Here is a 21,805-nt window from a genome sequence, read left to right as displayed (position 1 = left end):
CTGTTTGGGCATCGGTATCCCTGACTACAAGGCTGGTAAATGGTAAAATAAATCTGACTCTTCAATAACTTTGATTAGCATTTTCAGTGGCCCGCAACCTAGCATTTCCTTACAGAATTCCTTTCTGGTTTTGTCAGCGAATGACTTATGTGTGATCAAATAGTCTATTTGCAAACTACTCGCCACACTTCCACTAAATCTCTTTTGTTCCACTGCCCGAGTGACAGGCTATTGCGAGGTTCATCCGCTGATGTCGTCAGACTAGGGGGTGGAGCTACGGTGTTGCAATCAAACTGAGCCGCGCATCACCCCGGGTTTTTGATACTTCACTGTACTGGAGGCACGGGGACAGGACTGGGGCCAGGTAGACCATTTAAAGTTGCCAGACTGGTGGCTGTAAATCAGTAGTTTAGACAGTAGATACCGGTTTAGGGTCCGTTCAGAAAAATTAGTATACACTGCCATGTTGATTTAGCATACAGTCCTACATTTTCAATTAGTATATGATTATTTCTTCAAGTGATTAAATGAGCGTCAGATAATCTTTTTGTTTACTTGGAGGATACCTCAAGCTAAAGGCACAATTTATCAGGATAACTCTTTCACCATTATTAAGCAAGACTACTACCAAGATTTTGTAGCTTCCACGTTGCAGTTAAGAACTTCGACAAGAGACCCGGCTCATCACAGCGGGAAGAAGAAACAAAGGCGATCAACAGGAGAGCACCGGCTGGTGTCGCTACCGTTATTGTATCACATTAGTTACAAATAGTCTGATTTATCCAGACTCAAAAGATAACTCGCTTTTCTGGACGACCAAATAGACGAGCCGCTTATTCACAAGAGGAGAAACTAGAAGTGTAAATCATAACCGAAAGTGACACAATATTGCAACATCCAACTTGGGCTTCCATTCTCGTCCAGTGTGGATCATAGTAGCCTACTCAACAGCCAAGGTAAGCTGGTTTTGTTCAATACATTTCATCATGTGGGTTACGTGTCGTCCTTGTAACACACTGATAGATCGAACGTGCAATGTTCATTGTGCGTTTTATGCTAGAAATTTAGTTATTGTCTTTGTTGTGTCCTGTGGAGATATTATGTTGCAAAACGACACCCCCTACTGGTTGTAGTAGCCTAGAGTTGCTTTTTGTTGGGTTGTTACTCAAATGTTTATATTATTACCTCAGACATCTGAAACGATCAATATTTACATTTTCAGTTCGACAACCGTCAGGGTTTTGATGCATTCTTTATAAAAGTTTATTAGGGAGCAGCCTACCAGTTGAGAACATAGAGAGGTGTCGCAATCTTTACCGTGAGGCAACGTTGCGTCATAGCTTGCAGTCAGTGGAGTTTCTATTTTCATATCAGTTATAAATGACTCACGAGGATACGGAGGCGCATTTCGAAAGTACCATGCATTTATAAAGACAGCTCATTTAATCCATTACGTCAACCGACCACACCATTATTTGAGTTGTTGACTCAATTTTCAACAGTACCCTTCGGCGTGTTATTAAGCTGTCATCAATGACTAGCACAAATAGGAGACTTAATTTAGCTGTGTAGGCCTGCTATGACCAAATGCCATTACTACAAGTCTTTCAGCATGAGAGTGTTATTTGTGGGAATGAAGGTGGTTTCACGAAGCGCATGTGTATTCCAACGCATGTCTGAAAATCCCGTCATTGTTGGAATCCTGCAGATGAGTGTGAACCTGACCTCCACCCCTGCCACCTCGGCTCCGCCCCTGTGTCTGAAGAGGGCGGGGCTTGATGACCCCGAGCAAGAAGTACAGAAGCACAAGCGCCCCCGTCTGGCTCCTCCCCCTTGCACTGGCCTGGCTCCCTGCCTCAGACCTCGCAGCCACAGCCCAGTCCCTCCGTGTGCTGACAGCCATTGTGTGTCCAGCATTGGCCCATACATCCTGCTGGAGCCCTGCGAGGGGGCGGAGACTTTCCGAGCCATCCACAGAGTGACAGAACAGCAGTACACCTGCAAGGTACATAGCTGGTCTGAATACCTGTCTGTCTCTTCACCTGGCTGTCTCTGTCTGCCCGTCATTTTCTCTGACTGCCTCTCTTGTGAATTGCTTCATATCCTCAAGCAACCGTTTATAACCGGTTTAGTTGCCAGGTTACCATATTTAAGCCGTTACCACTAGAATACTACCCCTAGCTGGCATTATTGCCAGGTAAGCGCCGGGTAAACTAACGTGTGTGGTTGTCATTAGGTGTTCCCTTTGCGCCGGTACCGGGAGGTCGTGACCCCGTACGCCTGCCTGCCACCTCACGACAACATCAGCCGCATCTCGGAGGTCCTGGTTGGCCACGACCGGGCCTACCTGTTTTTCCAGAGGACGTACGGCGACATGCACTCCTACGTCCGTACGTGTAAGCGCCTGCAGGAGGTCGAGGCAGTACGCCTGTTTGGCCAGATGGTGGCAGCCGTGGCTCATTGCCATGCCAACGGCCTGGTGCTCAGAGACCTCAAGCTGCGCAAGTTTGTCTTCGCCGACCCCCAGAGGTTAGTGGGATGAACCAGTGTGAACCATACAGGTGTGTGTGGTAATGTTGACGATGGAGGCAATTGTGTGTGTGTGTCAGGAGGTGGTGATAGTAATGTTGGGTGTGTGTTGTTGATGGTTAGGATGACTGTGTGTTATAACAATGGTGTATGTGATGATAATAATGGTAGTAGTTCTGGTGGTTACTTTAATGGGGATTGTAGCTATGATGCAGTGCCTGACATCTCTACCTCCCTCCTCTAGGACTAAGCTGCTGCTCGTCAACCTGGAAGACTCCAGCCTTTTCCATGGCGACGACGACTCTCTGACGGACAAGCAAGGTTGCCCCGCCTACGTGGGACCGGAGATCCTGATTGGTGGGCTTTACTCTGGGCGAGCGTCGGACGTGTGGAGCCTGGGTGTGTGTGTGTACACCATGGTGGTCGGACGCTACCCCTTTCAAGACACAAAACCCGCCGCGCTCTTCACCAAGATACAACGAGGGGCCTTTACGCTTCCCGATTGGTTGTCTGCTCAGGCCAGATCGCTGATTGGCTGCATGCTCCGTAAATCGCCCTCGGAGAGGCTGAAGGCCTCAGAACTGCTGCTGCACCCCTGGCTGACCAACACACACACACACCACCAGACATTCACACCCCTCACTGCACAAACACATTTGTCTCTCACCACACACTCACGGTCCAGGTCGTGCGCTGACCAGGTTGTTCCTACTTACACACCCTCCCCATAACCCCCCCCACACACACACAACCTAATACCACACACACAGTCATCCTAATGACAACACATAAAGCAGAAATCCCTCACAGGGTAAGGTAACTAACCAGTCATGGGGCTGTGTCATTGCTTGTTGAACTAATGATTGGACCTATACCTCGAACTGACAAACAGAATCCTGGAATACTTGATGCAAATTCTGTGCCTTTGTTGCAGTGTTGTTTACATTCTACTTCTCTTTCTGGACTCAACCAATAGAGTGCCTTGTTTTCCCCTTCCCTTTGCTGATTCGACAACTACAGAGCTTATCGTCACCAAAGACCTCCCACCACAAAAACCCTGCAGATCACAGGAGATCACTGTGTCATGATTGTAGGTTCTCACTGTTGATCCTTTAGCCTTGGTTAGATGACGTGGTGACCTGATTGTTGCTGAAGATTTCAGACTAACAGGAAACCGTGTCTGCGTTAAAAAAACCACACCAATCTACACTGCAACATACCACACTACACACTAATGCACATACTCGCACTGCCAGTGATCAGTGGAAGTATATATTTTGTTTGGTTTTTACCATAAAATAATAAAAGTTAAACAAAAAACAAAGGTTTGGGGGGGGTTTATGGTTCAACTACTTTTTATACACACAAGCCTGACTGCACGGTACATGGTCAAGAAACACCTTTTATTGTACAAGACCTTTATTACACGGAAAACACACGGGTCATGTGGACTACGGATACACACTGCAGATGAGTACAACCAAAACATTCTCAGACTTTCCAGAGCTAGTCTGGTGTAAGCTGCCATAGATGATACAATCCCCAGCGCTACGCTTCTCAGATAGACAAAAAGTCTCTAAAATAGTCCTGCCTGAACACAGCCCTAGCCTCAACTAGTGCTTAACATGCTGCAGTGGGAACACAACTCCCTTAGCCAGAAGTGAATCTATAAATCTGTAAGATTATTCTCACCTCGTTGGATCCTGGTTAAGATTAAACTGAAATTTTCTCAGTTGGGACCACTCCCAAACATACTAACTACATCAAGATGGCTGCCATTTTTTATTTTTTTTTGTCCCATGGTCTAGAGCCCGGCATTCCTATGACATCATCCAACTTGGGTTTTATGTGACCTCTCTACAGGTCAGCCAGGATAACTGGAATGGTTGAAGGTGGAGAAAACGATACATGAAAATGTCATCAGACCTCACAAACAGCCAAGCGTAACATAAGGCATCACAAACAATTTAGCTTCTGACGATCACAGTAACTAGGTAGACAGAGTGGAATCCAAACTGGGGTGGAATGGTAAAATAAAAGACACGAACAGCAAAAAAAAAGCTCAAACAAACAGGAAATGGTCTTCATTGGAACAGGTGTAAGAAATCATATTGTTTCGAATCAATGACATCACATCCTGCCTACAGACGTCCAATGGGGACTTCACGGCCTACATGCCAATCAACGTGCAGGGGGGCGTTGGTAAGGGAAGACAGGGGAAGGGACAGCCAGTCCACTACTGAAGGAAGGCAGTCTGCTGATTCACACTGGCCAGGAGGTGCAGGCAGCAAAGTCTCCTATTCTAACACCAAACTTCCCATAGTGACGAGGACTGAAACCCCCTAGTCTGCTGTCTGGATGAAGAGGATGGTGTAACTGCGGGGGGCGAGGTGCCTTCTGAACGGGGGTCAGGGTGGAGCTGTTGTCTGGGAATGGGAGGTGTCACTATGCACACAGAGCCCCATACCTGCAGGGACAACACAGGGCGAGTAAAACACATAGAGGGAGTGTGTGTGTGCGCATGTGTGTATGTGCCTGTGTGTGTGCGCATGTGTGTATGTGCCTGTGTGTGTGTGCCTGTGTGTGTGTGTGTGTTCTCACCTCTCCTCATCCATGTCTTCCTCCTCCAGCTCCAGATCCAGCTCCTCATTCCCCATACCAGAGCCTCGCGGAGCCATGAACACACTGACAAACACACACACAGAGAAGCGTGAGTTCACCAAGCTGTGTGTATACGCGTGTGTGCGAGTGTATATGTGTGTGTGTGTCTGACCTGACAGAACGGCAGGTAAAGAAGACGATCCTCTTCAGCCTCTTGTTGTAGAAGAAGTAGTTGAAGGACCAGAGGTTACCCTCCTCTCCGTACGGGTCAGAGTCCAGGTCTGGGTTGTAGCTGTAACCGCAACACAGACACACTCTTACTAACACTCTGGTCTCTTACACTCCAGCACAGGAGCACTTTACTCAGACATCCCAACTGCTCAGTTCAGACAGCCAGGCAGGCTGGAAGACAGACAGAGCTAACCTGTAGATGTCACACTCAGACAGACAGACAGACAGGCAGAGCTAACCTGTAGATGTCACACTCAGACAGACAGACAGACAGGCAGAGCTAACCTGTAGATGTCACACTCAGACAGACAGATCTCCGTGTCGATGGCCTCCCACAGCTGTGACTGCAGGCGGCTGTACTCCTCCCCTGCAGCGGCAGACAGACTGCTGTTCACGGCGTTGAACACCTGCACAACACACACACTACTGGATTATCATCCTTATGGATTATATACTAGTACAGTAGTCTGTGTTGGTTACATGCTCATAGCGCGCACACCGGTGCCCTCACCCAGTTGAGGCTGGGCTCCCTGCTGAAGTCGTGGCTCTTGGTGCGGCTGAAGTCGTAGTCCGGTCTGAAGGACTCGTTGAGGGTGGCGATCAGGTAGAACAAAGTCTTCCTGCAGCACTTGTCAGACAGAGGACCCTCCCCCTCATCCCCACTTTGGCTGTGGCTCAACCTGCAGCACGGGCACAAGCACAGCAGCTCGTATGGGCCACACACACAGACAGGTTGTGTGTGTGTGAGAGAGAGTCAGACAGTCTGACAGGAAGTCTGTGTTTGTGGGTGTAGGGGGGGTGGGGGCATTTGCACATATTGTGTGTGTGTCTGAAAGAGAGAGTTAGACAGTGATAGAAAGTATGTGGTGTGTGTGTGTGTATGTGGGGGGGTTGTATTTGCACATATTCTATGTGTGTGAGAGAAAGAGAATCAGATGGTGACAGAAGTGTGTGTGTGTGTGTGTCCTGTCTTACTTGTTTGGGCTGATGCCGGAGGACTGGGGTGGAGAGAGAGCTTCCAGGACATGAGGGAGCCCCTCCTGACAGAACTGTTTAAACATCTGCTTGTCCTCCCCCGCCATTTTACAGGAGTAGCTCTCAATCCTGTTTACAGAAAAGGAGAGAGAGAAGATAGAAAAGAGAGAGGGGAGGAGAGCGAGCGATATAAGAGGGGAACAGAAAGGGAGAGGGTAACAGTTGAGATAATCTGGGTTACCATAACTCAGTTTACATCCAAGAATATGCACGCCTGGCCATGAGCCATGAGTTTATGCAAGACTGAGTAGTTTCCCTAGGCTACAGCTGGTGTCCTCTTACCGTCCTATTATCTGGCAGTCTCCAGTTTCAATGGTGAGTCGGGTGTTCATGGCCTCAAAACTGGAGTTTTCCAGGAGTTTCATCTTGCCGCGCAAGTATAATTAGCGCGCAAATGTGTACAGAAAGACAGAACACCTATCACCTATTCTGACACTAGTGGACAAATGATCAACACTAGGCGGATACAGACTGACAGCTTGTGGGTAGTCACTTTGGGAGTATCTTAGCTCCACTGGCTACTTTCCTTCAAAAGTTCGTACAGTTATTTTGTCTTCAGCTCTGTAGCCGTCCCGTTGGTAAATGACGCAAATGTGATAACTGCTGTGCATCCCTTGCACACACGGGACATAACGGGTCGTACTGGTAAACTCGCGCACTACACGGTTATTTGAATCTTGCTATCTGGATAACTATTGCAGCTATCGCTCAATTCAACACAATGACTATTTTAACCTCCAAAAGCATTGATTGTACGAAAAATACAATTTACGGATGCGGTATAGATCTTTGTCGAGGGCTTAAGGCACTTATATGTCTGATAAAAATGTCCTCCTTCTTACTGTGAAATTTCCAATACCTGCCATTAAAAAGACTGAAATTAGATTCAATATTCTTCATCCCAGCTTTAGTGTCAGAACGAGAAGAGAAATCCAAGGCTTCTCAAAGCCTTTGCTGTCGCTATTCACCCAAATGTGTGTTTATAAGCAGCGCAGCTGCAGCCCTGGTTTGTTGTTTTGGTCTTTGCAGGAGGAACTGTCAGGGAAAAAAGCTGTTTCCTGTTCCTCTCGAGTCCAGTTCCGCCAAGGAACCTCCACATTTAGCCACAGGGTGGTGACATAACGCCGTAGACTCATGAGGCAATGAGTGAATGAATGGGAGTCTATGGAGTTAGACGGCTAAATTGGTCTCTTTCGCCTGATTATTGTTGAGAATTCTCAGATCTACTTGTAGTTTTTGCAAGTTCAACATGGATTATTGCAGCAAAATAAATCTGTCGTAACCTGTCAAATGTCAGGGGGCGGGTTAAAGCCTCTGATTGGTGAATGAACAGTATTACACACCAGGCAGGCTCAACCATTCATCACGCTCTCTTAGATCCAGAGGGATCCTCTATCGTCTCACTCTGCAGCCTCATCTTATCATCTCGCCGAGGATCGTGAACACATGTCCATTGATGTCTGTGGGGTAGAGGCTTTAACCCGCCCCCTGACTTTTGAAAAGTTACGACAGATTTATTTTGTAAATAACAGATGTTAATCTCAACACAAAATCCTTAAAACTCGTCATTCAATCGTTACTATACGGTTTGAATGACGAGTTTTAAGGATCCCGTCTGTAACTCATGGTAGACAGCAAAAGTTACAGAGGGGATACACATTATATCAGGTGAAAAAACGGCCTAATATGATTTGTATCCCCTCTGTAACTTTTATCATACAATATGGATGTATGTTTGTGTGTTCTGATCACAAATCAGTGGAAATCATCATTTTATTGTAATGAGTTTCTCAGTTCCTGCATCTCCTTTCCGCTCCTGTTGTATTAGTCTCCCAGAGAGTCCCACATCCTACAATATAACAAAGAGATTAGGCTTCTCCCCTCCAGAGACAGGGCACCTACACAAATAGAAGTTTAATTGTCTCATTTACATCTCAATCTATGTTTAGGATGCACACAAAGCAGACCATAGACTGTATGAAGCAGTGTACAGTACAGTTTACAAGGGTAAAGCAGAGAATGTCTAATATAGAGAGAACTGCCACTCTCGGGAAACTTCCGGTGTTGTGCAATCAGATGCACGGCTTTCATGAGTGTTGAAAGGTTGAAAAAAGAAATCTACAAAAGTTTAACAAATTTTTTTTGCATTATTGAGTAGCCTATTGATGAAGACTCTGCTATACTCTACTGTACTCTGCTCTGCTTTAAGCTTCTCTGTTCTCTCCTCTCCTTTCGTCCAGTTTCTACAAAAAGGTTTCAACAAAACAAATGTTTAAAAAAAACTACAGTTTCTAAAGAAAAGCTTTGATAGGTAGAAATATATTTCCCAAAAAAAGTTTCCAAAAAGAAAGTTTCGAGCTGCTTAATGTATTTTTGTATTAATGTATTAATTGATGTGAGGTCCATTTACCAGCTTGACACTAAAACAGGTATTAGTAATGGCAATCTTTTACTTCAGAGCCCACACTTCTTTACCCTAACTTGAGTGAAAAGTGTAGTCAGTACTTCATCTTTTACCAGTCATCTTAACCTCTCTGAACCTACCTAAACAGGCTTGCATGCATACTGCCTAGAAAATAATAGTTTGCTTTTCACGACGTAGCTATGATTACGAGATAAAAACATATTTCTTAAGATGAGAAAAGACCTGTGAGGAGAGTACTTTGGGGGACGGGCGGGGGGTCATATCTCTGACTCGGCAATTGATTAATCGTTGTGCTTCATCCCGACTCCGGATATAGGGATCTTGTGTCCGAATATAATTTCGTCACGACGTGCCCAGTTTCACTTTCCATTTTCCTGCTTTGGATGACATTGCTTACGAGAGAGAAGGTATCAAGTCCTTTGACCTTTAAAGCATCGTACACGTTCTGAAGGAGAGTTTAAAGAGGTAAGTTTGTTGTGACCGTATATGAATGTAATTTTTTTGCACTGAACACCGCCGTAACTTTTCTTCTCCTAACTTCTGCCTTCGGTTTTAACCGCGCGCCCTATTTATTGCTTCGGCGCCAGTCAGAAGTGGTTTATAGTTTCGAATGTATAGTTTCGAATAATCAAGGCATATAACGTCAATATGTGGTGTCGAAGCGTTGCTGTTATAGGTCCTCTGACCTCAGTCTGAGTTATGATATTAGTTGCTAGTAATAGAATATAAGAGGAACAAGGATCAAAGTAGTTCATGAAACCATTGCTGTGCTGGAAAAAACATAACACAGCCTAATAGGCCTAAACGTCTTTTAAAGGACCTGAATGCATGCAACTTTGACCATTGGCAAATGTTTCGGTATATAGCACAGAAAGCATATAATTATCTTTATGTATGTGAGTATATATTCATTCAGACAAGTTACATTTAGTCATTTAGCAGACGCTCTTATCCAGAGCCTTAAAACATGACTGTATGTGTTCTTTTAGTATACATATTTTCATCCAAGTAAATAGAAACAAGCATAGAGGCCATATTCACACTACTCTTTACATTCCAGGTTTGTTTCTGTTTCGATTAGGTAAAGTGATGTCAGTGGCTGAGGACTCCCTAAAAGAGGGTAGGCAACACTCCCAGAACTCAAAAAACAGTTGTATTTGTTGACATGTTAATGGGGGGGAAAGGTCATTTAAATGCATAAGGAAGACTGATAGTCTAGGGGAGTCAGATGGCTGAGCGGTGAGGGAATCGGTCTAGTAATCCGAAGGTTGCCAGTTCGATTCCCGGTCATGCCAACTGACGTTGTGTCCTTGGGCAAGGCATTTCACCCTACTTGCCTCGGGGGAATGTCCCTGTACTTACTGTAAGTCGCTCTGGATAAAAGCGTCTGCTAAATGTAAATGTAATGTAATGTAATGTAGTCTTGTGTCGATGTTTGGGCTGAATAGTTTGGAGTCCACCCTTTCCCATGTTGCGTTGACCTGTGTGTGTGTGCGCGCGCTTTTGTGTGCTTGTGTGTGCGTGTGTATTGCAGCGGAGGAGCTTGCCCAACTGCTTGGTGAGGCTCTGAGCAGTGGAGACAGAGAAAAGGCACACAAATGTTCAGAGCGCCTGTCTGACCTGGGGATTCCTGTGAGCGTCAAGGTCTCCAATCTGGCCTACCCACAGGATGCCATAAAGTAGGTCTACATTCACCTTTAACCTCCCCAACCTTTAGAGAGAGAGAGAGAAAAGGACAGAAGTGTGAACCAGTGTGTTAGCTGTCCCCGTCCCTATTAAACCCAGGCTGTTCTCTGTCCAGGCTGAAGGTTGGGGTGGGAGACTCCCAGTCAGAAAATTACATCCCTGTGACGGTGCTGGTGTCTGTTGACATGACCATCTCTGAGCTGAAAGAGAAGGTACCTGTTCCCTCCATTCTGCCCAGACCCAGACCAGTATTGCAACTGAAGCCCTGACAGTTCCTGTCCCTGCGTAGAACAGAGTCTCTATCCACCTCTCTTTCCGTCATCACACACTGTGTGCTGCATTGATTATCCAATGTTGTTTTGTGATATTCCTGTATTCCTCTGGTCCAAAAGTACCCTCAAACATCACTATAAACAGGACTGTACATACATTATAAACATTAGCATATACATTTATTTCATATTCCTACATATCAGTAGTGACTCAAACTTCCTATCTTATACAAAGTAGTGGCAACAGTAGCTTTATATCCAGGTTAGATTTCCATGTGTGTTTCTATCCCTGCAGATCAACAGTGACTATGGGTTCCACCCCTACCTGCAACGCTGGGTTATCGGGAAGCGTCTGACCAAAGACGATGACACGCTATACAGTCACGGCATCTGTAAGAACGGCGACCAGGCCTACCTGTACATCCAGTCCTGCCACGCTGCCAAACTCACCCGCCAGCACCACCTGCAGGACCAGGAGCACAGACTCCTTGACAGTAAGATACAGCCTGGCAACGTCAGTGGTTGCCAAATTATAAGTAACTGAACAACAACAACTTAGTTTTTGTTCTTGTTAAAACCATGTGCCTTAATACTCAGGCATGACTAAATCCTGGCGAAACCTGTTCTTGATTCTGACAATTCTTTGCAAAACTGTTACTGTGGATTATGTGGAGGCAAGGCCAAGCAGACTCAGCCAGGCAGTAGTTAGCTGTGTATCAAACAGCTCATACTGAAGATTTCTAAAGCACATTTTCTGTATCTATCCATGACCTCCAAGCTGCTTCTCTGTTGAAATATCCTCAAAACAATTGGCAGTTGACCAGAATCCTTGCCCTTGATTGGTTGCTTTCAGGTATATATGAGTCTGTGTACTTGGCGGAGCCCCAAGCGCTGGGTGGGAACGCCATCGAGAAGCTGACCCCGCCTCCTAAACCCACCGTGACACGTCCTCCTCCTCCTCCACCCAAACCACAGGTAGCACAGCACCCCTCACTGCTCCAAGACCAGATCAGAACATGAGCTTTGGAATTGATCACTGTTAGAATGCATTACGCTTGTGTGTGTGTTTTTGTTGTTTCTGTGTGTGTGTGTGTGTGTGTGTGTATGTTGTTTCTCTGTGTGTATTTATGCATGTAGTTTCTCCGTGTGTGTGTGTTAATGTTGCATCTCCATGTGTGTGTGTGTGTGCGTGCAGGTTGGTTGGTCGTGTCCAGAGTGTACCTATGTGAACAAGCCCACCCGGCCAGGCTGTGAGATGTGTGGGCGAGAGAGGCCTGCAGAGTACCAGGTACCTGACGTCCACCAGCCAGACCAGGAGGAGATACAGCGAATAAAGCAGGAGGAGATGGCCAACCTACAGTACCACCAGGTCAGTGTGTGGGCGTGTGTCAATGACATGATACAGCAGGGTCGTAATCATAATATATATTGGGGGGTACACATCCCCCCCAATATTCAAATCTGGTCAAAATGTCCCCCCCCCAATATATTGATACAAAAAAAAACATATATATAAATGTGCTACGCTATGACAGGCAACCATGCACGCTTTCCGAAATTATCATAAAAAATGTAATCATATTCATAACTAAACGTAAAAGGTTTTCAGGGGGACCCTCAGACTCCCCAGGAGATTTCTCTCCCCCCCCCCCCCCCCCAATGTTGACTCCATGGCTACAGCCTTGTGATACAGTATATATATATATTTTTTTTTTTTGTACATTTTGTGTATCTGTGTTTGTGTGTTTCTCCTTTGTAGGTCTTGCACGAGGAGCGTCAGAGGAACTTCCAGAGCCTTCTGGAAACAGACTTCCATAGTTTGGTCCCAAACACACAGGAGGTGCTCTGCCCCATCTGCTTCAACTCCGTTCTGCCAGGAGAGGGCGCCACTCTCAGAGAATGTCTGCACTGCTTCTGCAAGTGCGTTATCCTCCAAACCACTCTATAAAAAGTCCTCCTTAATATAGCACTTTGCTGTAATATACTGTATATGTTAAAGTACATATTACTGTACTAAACTTTGTAGTATTTAATAAGTAGTATAAATCTATGCTGAACTTGTCCTGATCAGATGGTTGGCTAATGCTATCTCCTATGTAATCTGTAACTAGTGGAGGATAGTAGTTAAATGGCAATGTACACATCACAAAAATTAAATATATGATCATAATGTAAACCGAATCACTGAGATGATGACTTAAGGCTCGCTGAACATCAGATTGATTGACTGACCCTAACAGGGAGTGTCTGAAGGGGACCATAGTGACCAGCATGGATGCCGAAGTGTCATGTCCCTATGGTGACGAGAACTACAGCTGTGACAGCAAGCTTCAGGACAGAGAGATCAAATCTGTGAGTTGGCTGACCCTGATCTGACCCTATGACCTGATACTGACCCCATAAACCTGACCTTGATGTGAACTTATACACCCGACCCTAAGCTGCCCCAGACTTGACCCTATAAACATGACCCTGATTTGTTCCTCCTTGGCTGTACAGCTTCTCACCCCAGAGGAGCACCAGAAGTTCCTGGAGTTGCGGTTGAGCATCGCTGAGACTCGCAGTGAGAACAGCTTCCACTGCAAGACCCCTGACTGTGCCGGCTGGTGCATCTTTGAAGATGAAGTCAACGAGTTCAACTGTGAACTCTGCAGCGAGACCAACTGCCTCCTCTGCAAGGTGAGTGTGCGAGTGTTGGTGTTGCCTTCGACAACAGCACTGACGGCCAAAAACACCGTAGTCTTTGTAAACTAATGATGGCTTGCGACTGCCCGTATTCTCCTCTGAAGGCAATCCACAAAGATATGAACTGTAAGGAGTACCAGGATGACCTCCGCATCCGAGCCGAGAATGACGATGCCGCCAAGCAGACAACCCAGATGCTGGAGGTACGTGACCCCTGACCCCTAACCTTGTGTAAAATTATATATATATATATATATATATATATTATATGGATGTTATTATAAGATACGTTGGCAGCTGATATAGCTTGGCTGCCAACTTCATATTAATGGTCATGGTTTTAAAATGGAAGGTGGAAACTAACCTTGGTCATGTAGTGTATATAGTTGTTTGCCAATTTTTTTATAGTGTTAAAGTGCGGTTTCATTGTTGTTGCATGTTATTGTTTGGCTTGCAGGGCTTGTTGCAGAGTGGAGAGGCCATGCACTGTCCCAAGTGTAAGGTCATAGTTCAGAAAAAGGATGGCTGTGATTGGATCTGCTGCCTGATGTGTAAGACTGAGATATGTTGGGTCACCAAACAGGCTCGCTGGGGACCCAAGGTAAGATTGACCTTTTAGACCATTAGACCAAACCTGACCTTAACTGATGGTTACCTAGCAGTGCATTCTGACTGGCTGTGCCTGCTTCTTTCTTTGGGATAATCTCAGATATAACATCATTGTTTAGTTCAGTGTTTCTTGCCCCTGTCCTCAGGGAACCCCTGTCCTCAGGGAACCCCTGTCCTGCATGTTTTAGATGTTTCCCTGCTCCAACACATCTGATTCAAATAAATGGGTTGTTATCTAGCTCTGTAGAAGCCTGGAAATGAACATGCATTTGAATCAGGTGTGTTGGAGCCAAGAAACATCTAAAACATGCAGGACAGAGGTTCCCTGAGGACCAGGGTTAAGAACCACTGGTTTAGTTAAAGCCACATACCTTTGTTGACTCTTTTAATATAAGGCAAACAAAGGGGTCAGAGGGTTTTATGAGTGTCTATGGGAGTTGCCTAGGTAACCTGTGTTTGTTGACTTGCAGGGGACAGGAGACACCTCAGGGGGTTGTGGCTGTAACTTCAATGTGGCTCGCTGTCATCCCAACTGCCAGAACTGCCACTGAGACCAGACTCCTCTCCATGCGTGCTAGATGGTTGCCCTCGGCTACAGCACTGTACTACAGTGAAACTGCTATCCTATTTGTTTCTATCTATAAGGCAAATATAAATCAACAAAAAATGATGTTTTATGGTTTGTGAAAAGCCTCAAAAGAAAGTACAAATTTCCACCACAATCATGGCTCTATGTATGCACGAACAAGGTGTTTTGTGTTGTTATAATGTGTGAAGTACAGTAGACTAACATACAGGTGTTATAGCTGTGTACAGGATCAAATGTGTTTGTGTGTCGTTGGGGCTGTGGTGGAAATTAGAATTTCATCTTTTAAAGGCTTTTTTTCACAAACCCCAATTTACCACATGTACTTTTTTTGTTTCCCAAAGCTTTTACACGGTAGACTTGTTATATAATATATTGCTAAAAATGATGACCAAAAACAACAGGACCGTACAGGCTAGAACTGCTTACCTCTCCGTCCAGGTGAAGAAATCATGTTTCACCCTGGTCACTACTGTTGGTGTAAATGAAGCCACAACACAGGCTCCAGGTTCCCACTCTGGAAGAGGCCGTTAGATCTGACACTCACTTTTCTTGGTTCCTCATATAAAGCACTTTATAACTTTCCCTACAATTTTTTTTCTTGTTTCTTTTGGGGTTTATTAAACCTTTCTTCATTCTCCAGGAGTTTGTTGGTACAGTGTTGGGAACTGTGTCCATTTTGTTATAACGTGTACAATTTTACAAAATATGGTTGTGAATGAGAATGAATTGTTTAGGTTGCTTGTATTCATTCCATTTATGTCAATTTAAATTCGATTCTTTATGCTGAATAGGTGTGTTGATTGACCTATGCAGTGTTGAAAATGTGGCTTAAAATGTAGCGTCTAAACCTAATCAAGTTTGTTTTGTTGATAATAAAGGTTTAGTCTGTTTCATAATTACATTACCTACATCACACATCAAAATGGTGTAAAAAATATATTTTGTGCAGACCTAAATGCAAATGTTTACAATTACCAAAGAATAAATAGAAATGTCATAATTTTGACTTTACATGTGTCTTTAAAACTGTAAAGAGCTCTTCTATTTTGGGACAGTGCCAATGTAAATGTTTACAGCTACCAAATAAGAACAATAAACGGAATTATGAATTTACACGATAACTTATTACTTTACCACACCCAGTACAGTACCAGCTACGTGCAAGGGTTTATTACAGTCGCTGAGCCACACGTCATCTTAACTTTTACGCGTTGTCAGCCTTCTTGTTGGTCCTCATCAGTAGCACCATCTTCAGTAAGCTCAGGAATCAAACCTTGATCCTCGCAAAGCAGACGTGACTAGTAAACAAGCCAGGCTAGTTATCTAGCTAGCACGTCACAGCATTGCGAATATGTAGCCGCCAGATGACAGCACTCTACTTCGAAACTGATAATAATATGGCGTTTGATGTGATGGCAAGCAATATAACATACGGTCAATTTCTGAATGACATTGCTTCCCAGCTTGCTTGCGTTCGACCCACCGTGGCCTTGCTAGCAACCAGCTAACGTTAGTTGGTGGGTAGGAGTTGCTATTAGCAGACAGGCTGAACTTGGCTAACGTTAGCCGTCGATCCAACTACATTAAAATGGTAACGAGGTTGCACTAGCTAATAGCAGAGGGAAAATGAAGAGATCTAGAAGTGCTGGTGCATCTTCACCTTTAAATGGAATTGGAAGACACGGTAAGTCAAGCTATATCAAGCTATAAGTCTAGCTATAGGCTATAGTAGCTAGACTACTGTAGTATAGCTAGCTAATGTTGTTACTTGCTAGCAGCTGCCTAACTATGTAAATCTTAATGAACGAATAGCAGCAGCTCACCAGCTAGTTGTGCTAATAGACTAGCTTGGTACAGTAGCTACCTAATCTGCGTGGGATGTCAATGTTGCCGTTTACACAAGAGGAATGGGTATTCCACACGGTGAGGCGGAATTTCAAGATGCCTTGACAAGCTAGTACACTGACTGTTCAATAGCCAACTCGCTATATCGATAGACTACAGTAGGACAGACAAAAAATGTCAATTTGCTAGAGAAATTGTTTACTGACGGCTAAATGATGTCTGCCTGGTGACGTGGACTCTACGGCATAGTTTAATTTAAGTTCCCTGATACATTATTAGATTGACTCTAGGACACAGTTAGGGTGAAGATGAGACTTGGTGAGTAACGTTACTGGGTTGAGAAGTGTAGCTGGTCAGGACAGGAGACAAACTCGATCAAATCAAATGACCAACGGAACTGCAATATTCTGATAGAAGAAGCATAATTGTGTCTCAAACGATCTGCTGCTACTTAAAAAAATTATAACGGGAATGGGGAGAGATTGCTTCACAATCAAGGGGAAAGGTTGAGTATTTCATCACATTCCCTAAATCTTAAGATTGGCTAACCTAATCAGAGTATACAGTGTTAGGTCTATGTGTGCTGCTTGTTGATACGAAAGACTTAACATGATTTGGGAGGATGGAGGGTCATGTTTGGTAGGCAGCCGTGCAGTTTATTAGTCACACCCACTAGCCAGGACATGGTGTAGACATTTACATTTCGTCATTTAGCAGACGCTCTTATTCTTAGACCCGGTAAATTAGTGCCACTTGCGGCTGTACTGGTTAGCTACTGTCAGGGAGGGAGCCGTTGAACGGTTAGTTGGATGGCGTCTTCACCGGCAGCGCGTGTCTCACGGCAGACGGAGAGTCTCGGAGGAAGAGGAAGGAGGCGGACATCTCGCATGCTCTGAACGTGACCCCCGTGGATGTGGCAGCCCTGAGGAGGATGGCCATCAGCGAAGGAGGTCTACTCTCCGACAACATCCGCTGTCAGGTCTGGCCACGCCTTCTTAACGTGCCCACCCAAAACCTGCCAGAGAAACCAGGTGAGGAGCCCAGATACTTCAGAAACACAGGCCAGAGATGACAAATACAGGACAGAGATTACACACAGGCCAGAGATGTGAGGGGCAGTTCTATGGGCGTATGTGAAGCCCTCTGTGACATGCTTGCGTGTAAAAAGGGCTATACAAATAAATGTTGATTTGATTTGATGATGAGAGATATACAAGAGAATATCTCACATCAATATAATCAAACAGACACGTACATGAAACTAAGACGGTAGCATCTTTTGGCCCTCAGAGGTGGTTGAGCGGGAGAATAACAAGGATTACAACCAGGTCCTTCTGGATGTCCAGCGCTCGCTACGAAGGTTCCCTCCAGGTGAGTATCCTAACCCTGAACTCTGACCTTAACCCCAACCCAATCCTAACTCCCAGTAGTTATACAGAGTTGTGCCACTTGATGGAGTCAAGTTCAAAGAATATCAGAACTTTATTGGCCAAGTATGTATACACTTACAAGGAATTGACTCTGGTTTTGGTCTCAATGTACTTACCCAATAATAGACTTAAGGCTAAGTAAACTGAGACAATATAATATAACTTAACTTAATATAACTTATAACATGTTGTCGGATACTGGAGTTGTAGGATTGTTCAGCAGTATTTTACCCTACCGTAGAGAAGCCACGCTGCCTTCACATGGTTGCCTCAAACCGCCTGGCATGCAGTAGTAGGGTTAGGGTCAGGGTTGACCTTTGACCCTGTGTGCAGGCATGCCTGATGAACAGCGCGAGGGCCTGCAGGAGGAGCTGATTGACATAATCCTGAGAGTTCTGAAGAGAAACCCACAGCTGCACTACTACCAGGGTTACCATGACATTGTTGTCACCTTCCTATTGGTCCTGGGAGAGCGCCTAGCAACCGCGCTGGTTGAGAAGCTCTCCACTCATCACCTCAGGTACCCTTACACACTACACCCTACTACACAACACCTTACACACTTCCTTGGACACTACTTCCTAGTGCATCGCATGCACACCACTTGCTCTGTTCTACAGTACACGTTAGCCTCTGCACTTTGAGCATATTAGCACCACATTCTGCATGCTGTTGACATCCCATATAAATGGGCTACCTTCTGCTGAGACTATAACGATATGCTCTATGCCGGTGCTGATCGGCAGGGACTTCATGGACCCCACGATGGATAACACGAAACATATCCTGAACTACCTGATGCCCATCATCGAGCGGGTCAACCCGGAGGTGCACGATTACATGCAAGAGTAAGTAACCAGCTCGCCTTACTTTCCCCCAGATTCCAAGGCGATCCAGTCAGATTCTTACATCTGTGGTAACATTCAAAAATCTGTGGCATAGATCTTAGATTAGAATGTTACCACAGAATGTAGAATCTGTCTGACTTCCATTAGACCTCAGAATCTAACTGTTACCACAATTCTAAGAATGTTACCACAGACCTTGTGCTGTGTTCACACCAAAAGCGAAGCAAATTAAGCAAATTTTCGCTTTGCGTTCATTTGTGTTTATTTGCGCGAATCTCTAACCCAAACCCTGAGATGTTACCCCCCAATTTTCAACTCAAGTGAAAGATGTGAGACGTGAATAGCGAATTTGCGCATGTTTGCATTGACTCTACATGTAATCCCTCCGCACAAAAAATGTGTTTGGTGGGAACGTAGCACTAGAATCAGTTTGACTTCCATTAAACCGCTGGATCGAACTTTTCCAAAAGTCTTTGAATGTTACCACAGACCTTTGACCCTGTGTGAGCCTTCCCATAGATCTGTCATGACTGTATCCGGTATATTGTGTGTCCCAGGGCAGAGGTGGGAACCATCTTCGCCCTGAGCTGGCTGATCACCTGGTTCGGCCACGTCCTGTCAGACTTCAGACACGTTGTGCGGTTGTACGACTTCTTCCTGGCCTGCCACCCCCTCATGCCCATCTACTTTGCTGCTGTGGTGAGTCTGTGCTGCTACGAATCGTGGTGTGTCTATGCACCACGCGTGTGTGTGTGTCTTCAAGCACGTCTATGTGTCTTACGAAGTGTGTGTGTCTTCCAGATTGTGCTGCACCGCGAGGAGGAAGTGCTGGACTGTGAGTGTGACATGGCGTCTGTCCACCACCTGCTGTCTCAGATTCCCCAGGACCTCCCGTACGAGACGCTCATCAGCCGAGCTGGAGACCTCTTCGTTCAGTTCCCCCCCTCAGAGCTCGCCAGGGAGGCCGCCAGCCAACAGTTAGGCTTCCTCCTCACCCTCTCACACTCCTGGCCTTTACTCTGTCCTCCTTTAGTTCCCTCCCTCCATACATTGCCCCCCCCCTCCCCTCCTCCATTGTTCCTAACCTGCCCCCTCCCTTCATTCAACCACCCTCCATACCCCCCTCCATTGCTCCCTAACCTACCTGTCTCACTCTCCAGGACGGCTGCCTCCACCTTTAAAGACTTCGCCCTGGCGTCGGAGCAGCAGCGACCAGACTCGGTGCTAAGGCGTCGACGGCGCGAGAAGCAGGCCGCGCTGGAGAGCTCGGGGGCGGGGCCTATGGCGGTGGTCCAGCCCTCTGCCACCAGGCGCTATATCCGATTGGCCGTCATGGGACTGACCGTGGCCCTGGGGGCTGCGGCCATCGCTGTGGTCAACACTGCCCTGGAGTGGGCCCCCAAGTTGGACCTGCATCTCTTCCCCTGACCTCCCTCCCCCCCCCCCCTCCCCTCGCCTCCTTCCCCCTCACCACCCACCCTAACCTGACTCCAGCAGGCGCTGTACAGCTCTAACTTTGTGTTGTCTTTAGATGGAAGGTGGAGGGAGGCTGGTGGGGGTTCCAAGACTCTGAATGCAGAACGGTTTAGCGCCCACGATGCCATGGTTAAGAGCTAATTCTGTTGACTACCTTGGCAGGGAATGGACTTTGAACTGCCAATTTAAAGGGAGTTAGTGAGCATATGAAACATATGTGAGTGTGTTTGCTGTCTGTGTGTGTCTGTGTATGTATGTATGTGTGTGATCATGAGTGCTTGCGGGCGTACGTCTACCTGCTTGAGCATGGGAAGGTGAGGAATGGACAGAGTTGTTTTCTGTTTCAACCAGGATCTCAGAAGCAGTCATTCTCTCTCTCTCTCTCTCTCTCTCTCTCTCTCTCTATCTCTCTCTACCTCTCTCGCTCCGTCTCTCTCATCACTCTGCGATCACTGTACTGAGACCAAATACACACCATTAAATGAATCACACTTCCTTATTTCTAGCACTTAATTTCATCATGATTATCCATATATCCTTTTAAGAAGTTATTTATTGATATCTACAACCACTACACTATCAGATGTAAACAACGAAGGGGTTTGTGTGACGTGACTGAAGACAGGTGTCCTCTTCCTGTTTCCTTAGGGATTGAAGTGTGTGCTTCAGAAGTTCAGATATCACCCTTATGTTTGCTCTACAGCCTACCATTAAGGTTTCCCCTGGGTCTTGGTGGGGCAGGGGGCGGGAGTCTTGTTTGTGGGAAGTCCCACATGAATTCTCTCTGAAGCACAATTGTAGGCTGTCGTTCGAGTATGAAGCTCTATAACAATGTAAGGAAACTTCACTCTTGTCTACGTCCTACGTCCACAGCTGTAATCACTGGATGGCCTGGTCTTCTTGTATTCCACTTCCTGTTGCCTGACCTGCAGACAGTGATTTGAGGGTCCTGCCACAGAACAAAATACATGGACGTTGTTGAGGCTGAAAGAAAGATACTCTGGTGCCTGCATAGTTTCAAGTCAATATAACAAGTTATTCAGTATTATTTGCTGTAGATGGTGTTTTGTTTTTGCACTGAAATGGGTTTATCTCATGGGTTTTATTATCATTGCACTAAATCTGCCTTTCATGTTAATTTCTGTTTAAAATGTTTAGAAAATGACAAGATGTACAATTATAATAAACGACTTAGGATGGATTCCCTGTGTTCTTTGTGGTGTTTGAATTCTAGGTATAAGGTCAGGGACAAATCTGACTGGTATTGTTAAGGCCATTGCTTTGAGTCCCGATTCCTTGGGCGTACAATAACATTGTTTGGTTTACTGGTCTCCGCGCGGTAGCATCCCAAGGGTCTCCTTAGCCTTGCCTGTTAGGTGGCAGACAGTGACATATGTTGGTAAAACCCCAACGGCTGATGATGCAATACTAACAGTCATGAGAAGCCCCTGAGAAGACGCTGTATTTTGCTTCCGGAATTCCCTGGAGCCGCAAAGACTTGTTTCTTTGTCTGGTTCTGTCCTATACCTACTATAGATCAGACA

At 45.6% G+C, this 21,805-nt stretch overlaps 4 protein-coding genes across 6 annotated transcripts; 3 read left to right on the top strand and 1 right to left on the bottom strand.

The window, feature by feature from the left end:
* Positions 1-342: 342 nt before the first annotated feature.
* trib3 (tribbles pseudokinase 3) lies at positions 343-3,853 on the top strand. The gene is made up of 4 exons (XM_067235374.1): positions 343-956; positions 1,709-2,005; positions 2,237-2,529; positions 2,774-3,853. Exons 2-4 carry the CDS (start codon positions 1,709-1,711, stop codon positions 3,258-3,260), a joined length of 1,077 nt encoding a protein of 358 aa, XP_067091475.1. The 5' UTR covers positions 343-956; the 3' UTR covers positions 3,261-3,853.
* Positions 3,854-3,911: 58 nt separating this feature from the next.
* maf1a (MAF1 homolog, negative regulator of RNA polymerase III a) lies at positions 3,912-7,426 on the bottom strand. The gene is made up of 7 exons (XM_067235384.1): positions 6,679-7,426; positions 6,337-6,465; positions 5,873-6,041; positions 5,647-5,768; positions 5,303-5,422; positions 5,131-5,214; positions 3,912-4,996 (listed from the first exon to the last, which is right to left on the bottom strand). Exons 1-7 carry the CDS (start codon positions 6,759-6,761, stop codon positions 4,975-4,977), a joined length of 729 nt encoding a protein of 242 aa, XP_067091485.1. The 5' UTR covers positions 6,762-7,426; the 3' UTR covers positions 3,912-4,974.
* A 1,740-nt stretch (positions 7,427-9,166) lies between these two features.
* Positions 9,167-15,774, top strand: rbck1 (RanBP-type and C3HC4-type zinc finger containing 1). 3 transcript variants are annotated; one of them, XM_067236807.1, is made up of 13 exons: positions 9,167-9,286; positions 9,903-9,941; positions 10,356-10,500; positions 10,623-10,719; positions 11,075-11,273; positions 11,633-11,754; positions 11,975-12,148; positions 12,539-12,699; positions 13,020-13,131; positions 13,279-13,458; positions 13,569-13,667; positions 13,922-14,065; positions 14,544-15,774. In XM_067236807.1, the coding sequence occupies exons 2-13, from the start codon at positions 9,911-9,913 to the stop codon at positions 14,622-14,624; spliced, it is 1,545 nt and encodes a 514-aa protein (XP_067092908.1). In that variant the 5' UTR covers positions 9,167-9,286; positions 9,903-9,910; the 3' UTR covers positions 14,625-15,774. The 3 variants fall into 3 exon arrangements, with proteins under 3 accessions (XP_067092908.1, XP_067092900.1, XP_067092918.1); XM_067236799.1 differs by having other exon boundaries at positions 9,209-9,286; positions 9,882-9,941; XM_067236817.1 differs by lacking the exon at positions 9,903-9,941 and having other exon boundaries at positions 9,214-9,286.
* A 194-nt stretch (positions 15,775-15,968) lies between these two features.
* Positions 15,969-20,760, top strand: tbc1d20 (TBC1 domain family, member 20). The gene is made up of 8 exons (XM_067238179.1): positions 15,969-16,346; positions 17,353-17,538; positions 17,798-17,878; positions 18,271-18,457; positions 18,684-18,785; positions 19,343-19,484; positions 19,587-19,762; positions 19,946-20,760. The coding sequence occupies exons 1-8, from the start codon at positions 16,289-16,291 to the stop codon at positions 20,211-20,213; spliced, it is 1,200 nt and encodes a 399-aa protein (XP_067094280.1). The 5' UTR covers positions 15,969-16,288; the 3' UTR covers positions 20,214-20,760.
* The last annotated feature ends 1,045 nt before the right edge of the window (positions 20,761-21,805 follow it).

The sequence above is a fragment of the Osmerus mordax genome, chromosome 1 (genome assembly GCF_038355195.1).
Source record: "Osmerus mordax isolate fOsmMor3 chromosome 1, fOsmMor3.pri, whole genome shotgun sequence".
Taxonomy (NCBI): domain Eukaryota; kingdom Metazoa; phylum Chordata; class Actinopteri; order Osmeriformes; family Osmeridae; genus Osmerus; species Osmerus mordax.
Note: the sequence above shows the minus strand (reverse complement) of the source record. Positions and strands in the feature narration are given on the sequence as shown.

Coding starts and splice junctions, on each gene's coding strand:
- maf1a (XM_067235384.1), bottom strand. CDS start 6,761: ATGAAACTCCTGGAAAACTCCAGTTTTGAGGCCATGAACACCCGACTC. Junction 5,769..5,872: donor GGGAGCCCAGCCTCAACTGG/GTGAGGGCACCG, acceptor TGTGTTGTGCAG/GTGTTCAACGCCGTGAACAG. Junction 5,423..5,646: donor TCTGAGTGTGACATCTACAG/GTTAGCTCTGCC, acceptor TTGCGGTTACAG/CTACAACCCAGACCTGGACT.
- trib3 (XM_067235374.1), top strand. CDS start 1,709: ATGAGTGTGAACCTGACCTCCACCCCTGCCACCTCGGCTCCGCCCCTG. Junction 2,006..2,236: donor AACAGCAGTACACCTGCAAG/GTACATAGCTGG, acceptor GGTTGTCATTAG/GTGTTCCCTTTGCGCCGGTA. Junction 2,530..2,773: donor GTCTTCGCCGACCCCCAGAG/GTTAGTGGGATG, acceptor TCCCTCCTCTAG/GACTAAGCTGCTGCTCGTCA.
- tbc1d20 (XM_067238179.1), top strand. CDS start 16,289: ATGAAGAGATCTAGAAGTGCTGGTGCATCTTCACCTTTAAATGGAATT. Junction 16,347..17,352: donor AAATGGAATTGGAAGACACG/GTAAGTCAAGCT, acceptor GTCTCACGGCAG/ACGGAGAGTCTCGGAGGAAG. Junction 18,786..19,342: donor GTGCACGATTACATGCAAGA/GTAAGTAACCAG, acceptor TGTGTGTCCCAG/GGCAGAGGTGGGAACCATCT.
- rbck1 (XM_067236807.1), top strand. CDS start 9,911: ATGTCAGTGGCTGAGGACTCCCTAAAAGAGG. Junction 10,501..10,622: donor TACCCACAGGATGCCATAAA/GTAGGTCTACAT, acceptor TTCTCTGTCCAG/GCTGAAGGTTGGGGTGGGAG. Junction 12,700..13,019: donor TGTCTGCACTGCTTCTGCAA/GTGCGTTATCCT, acceptor TGACCCTAACAG/GGAGTGTCTGAAGGGGACCA.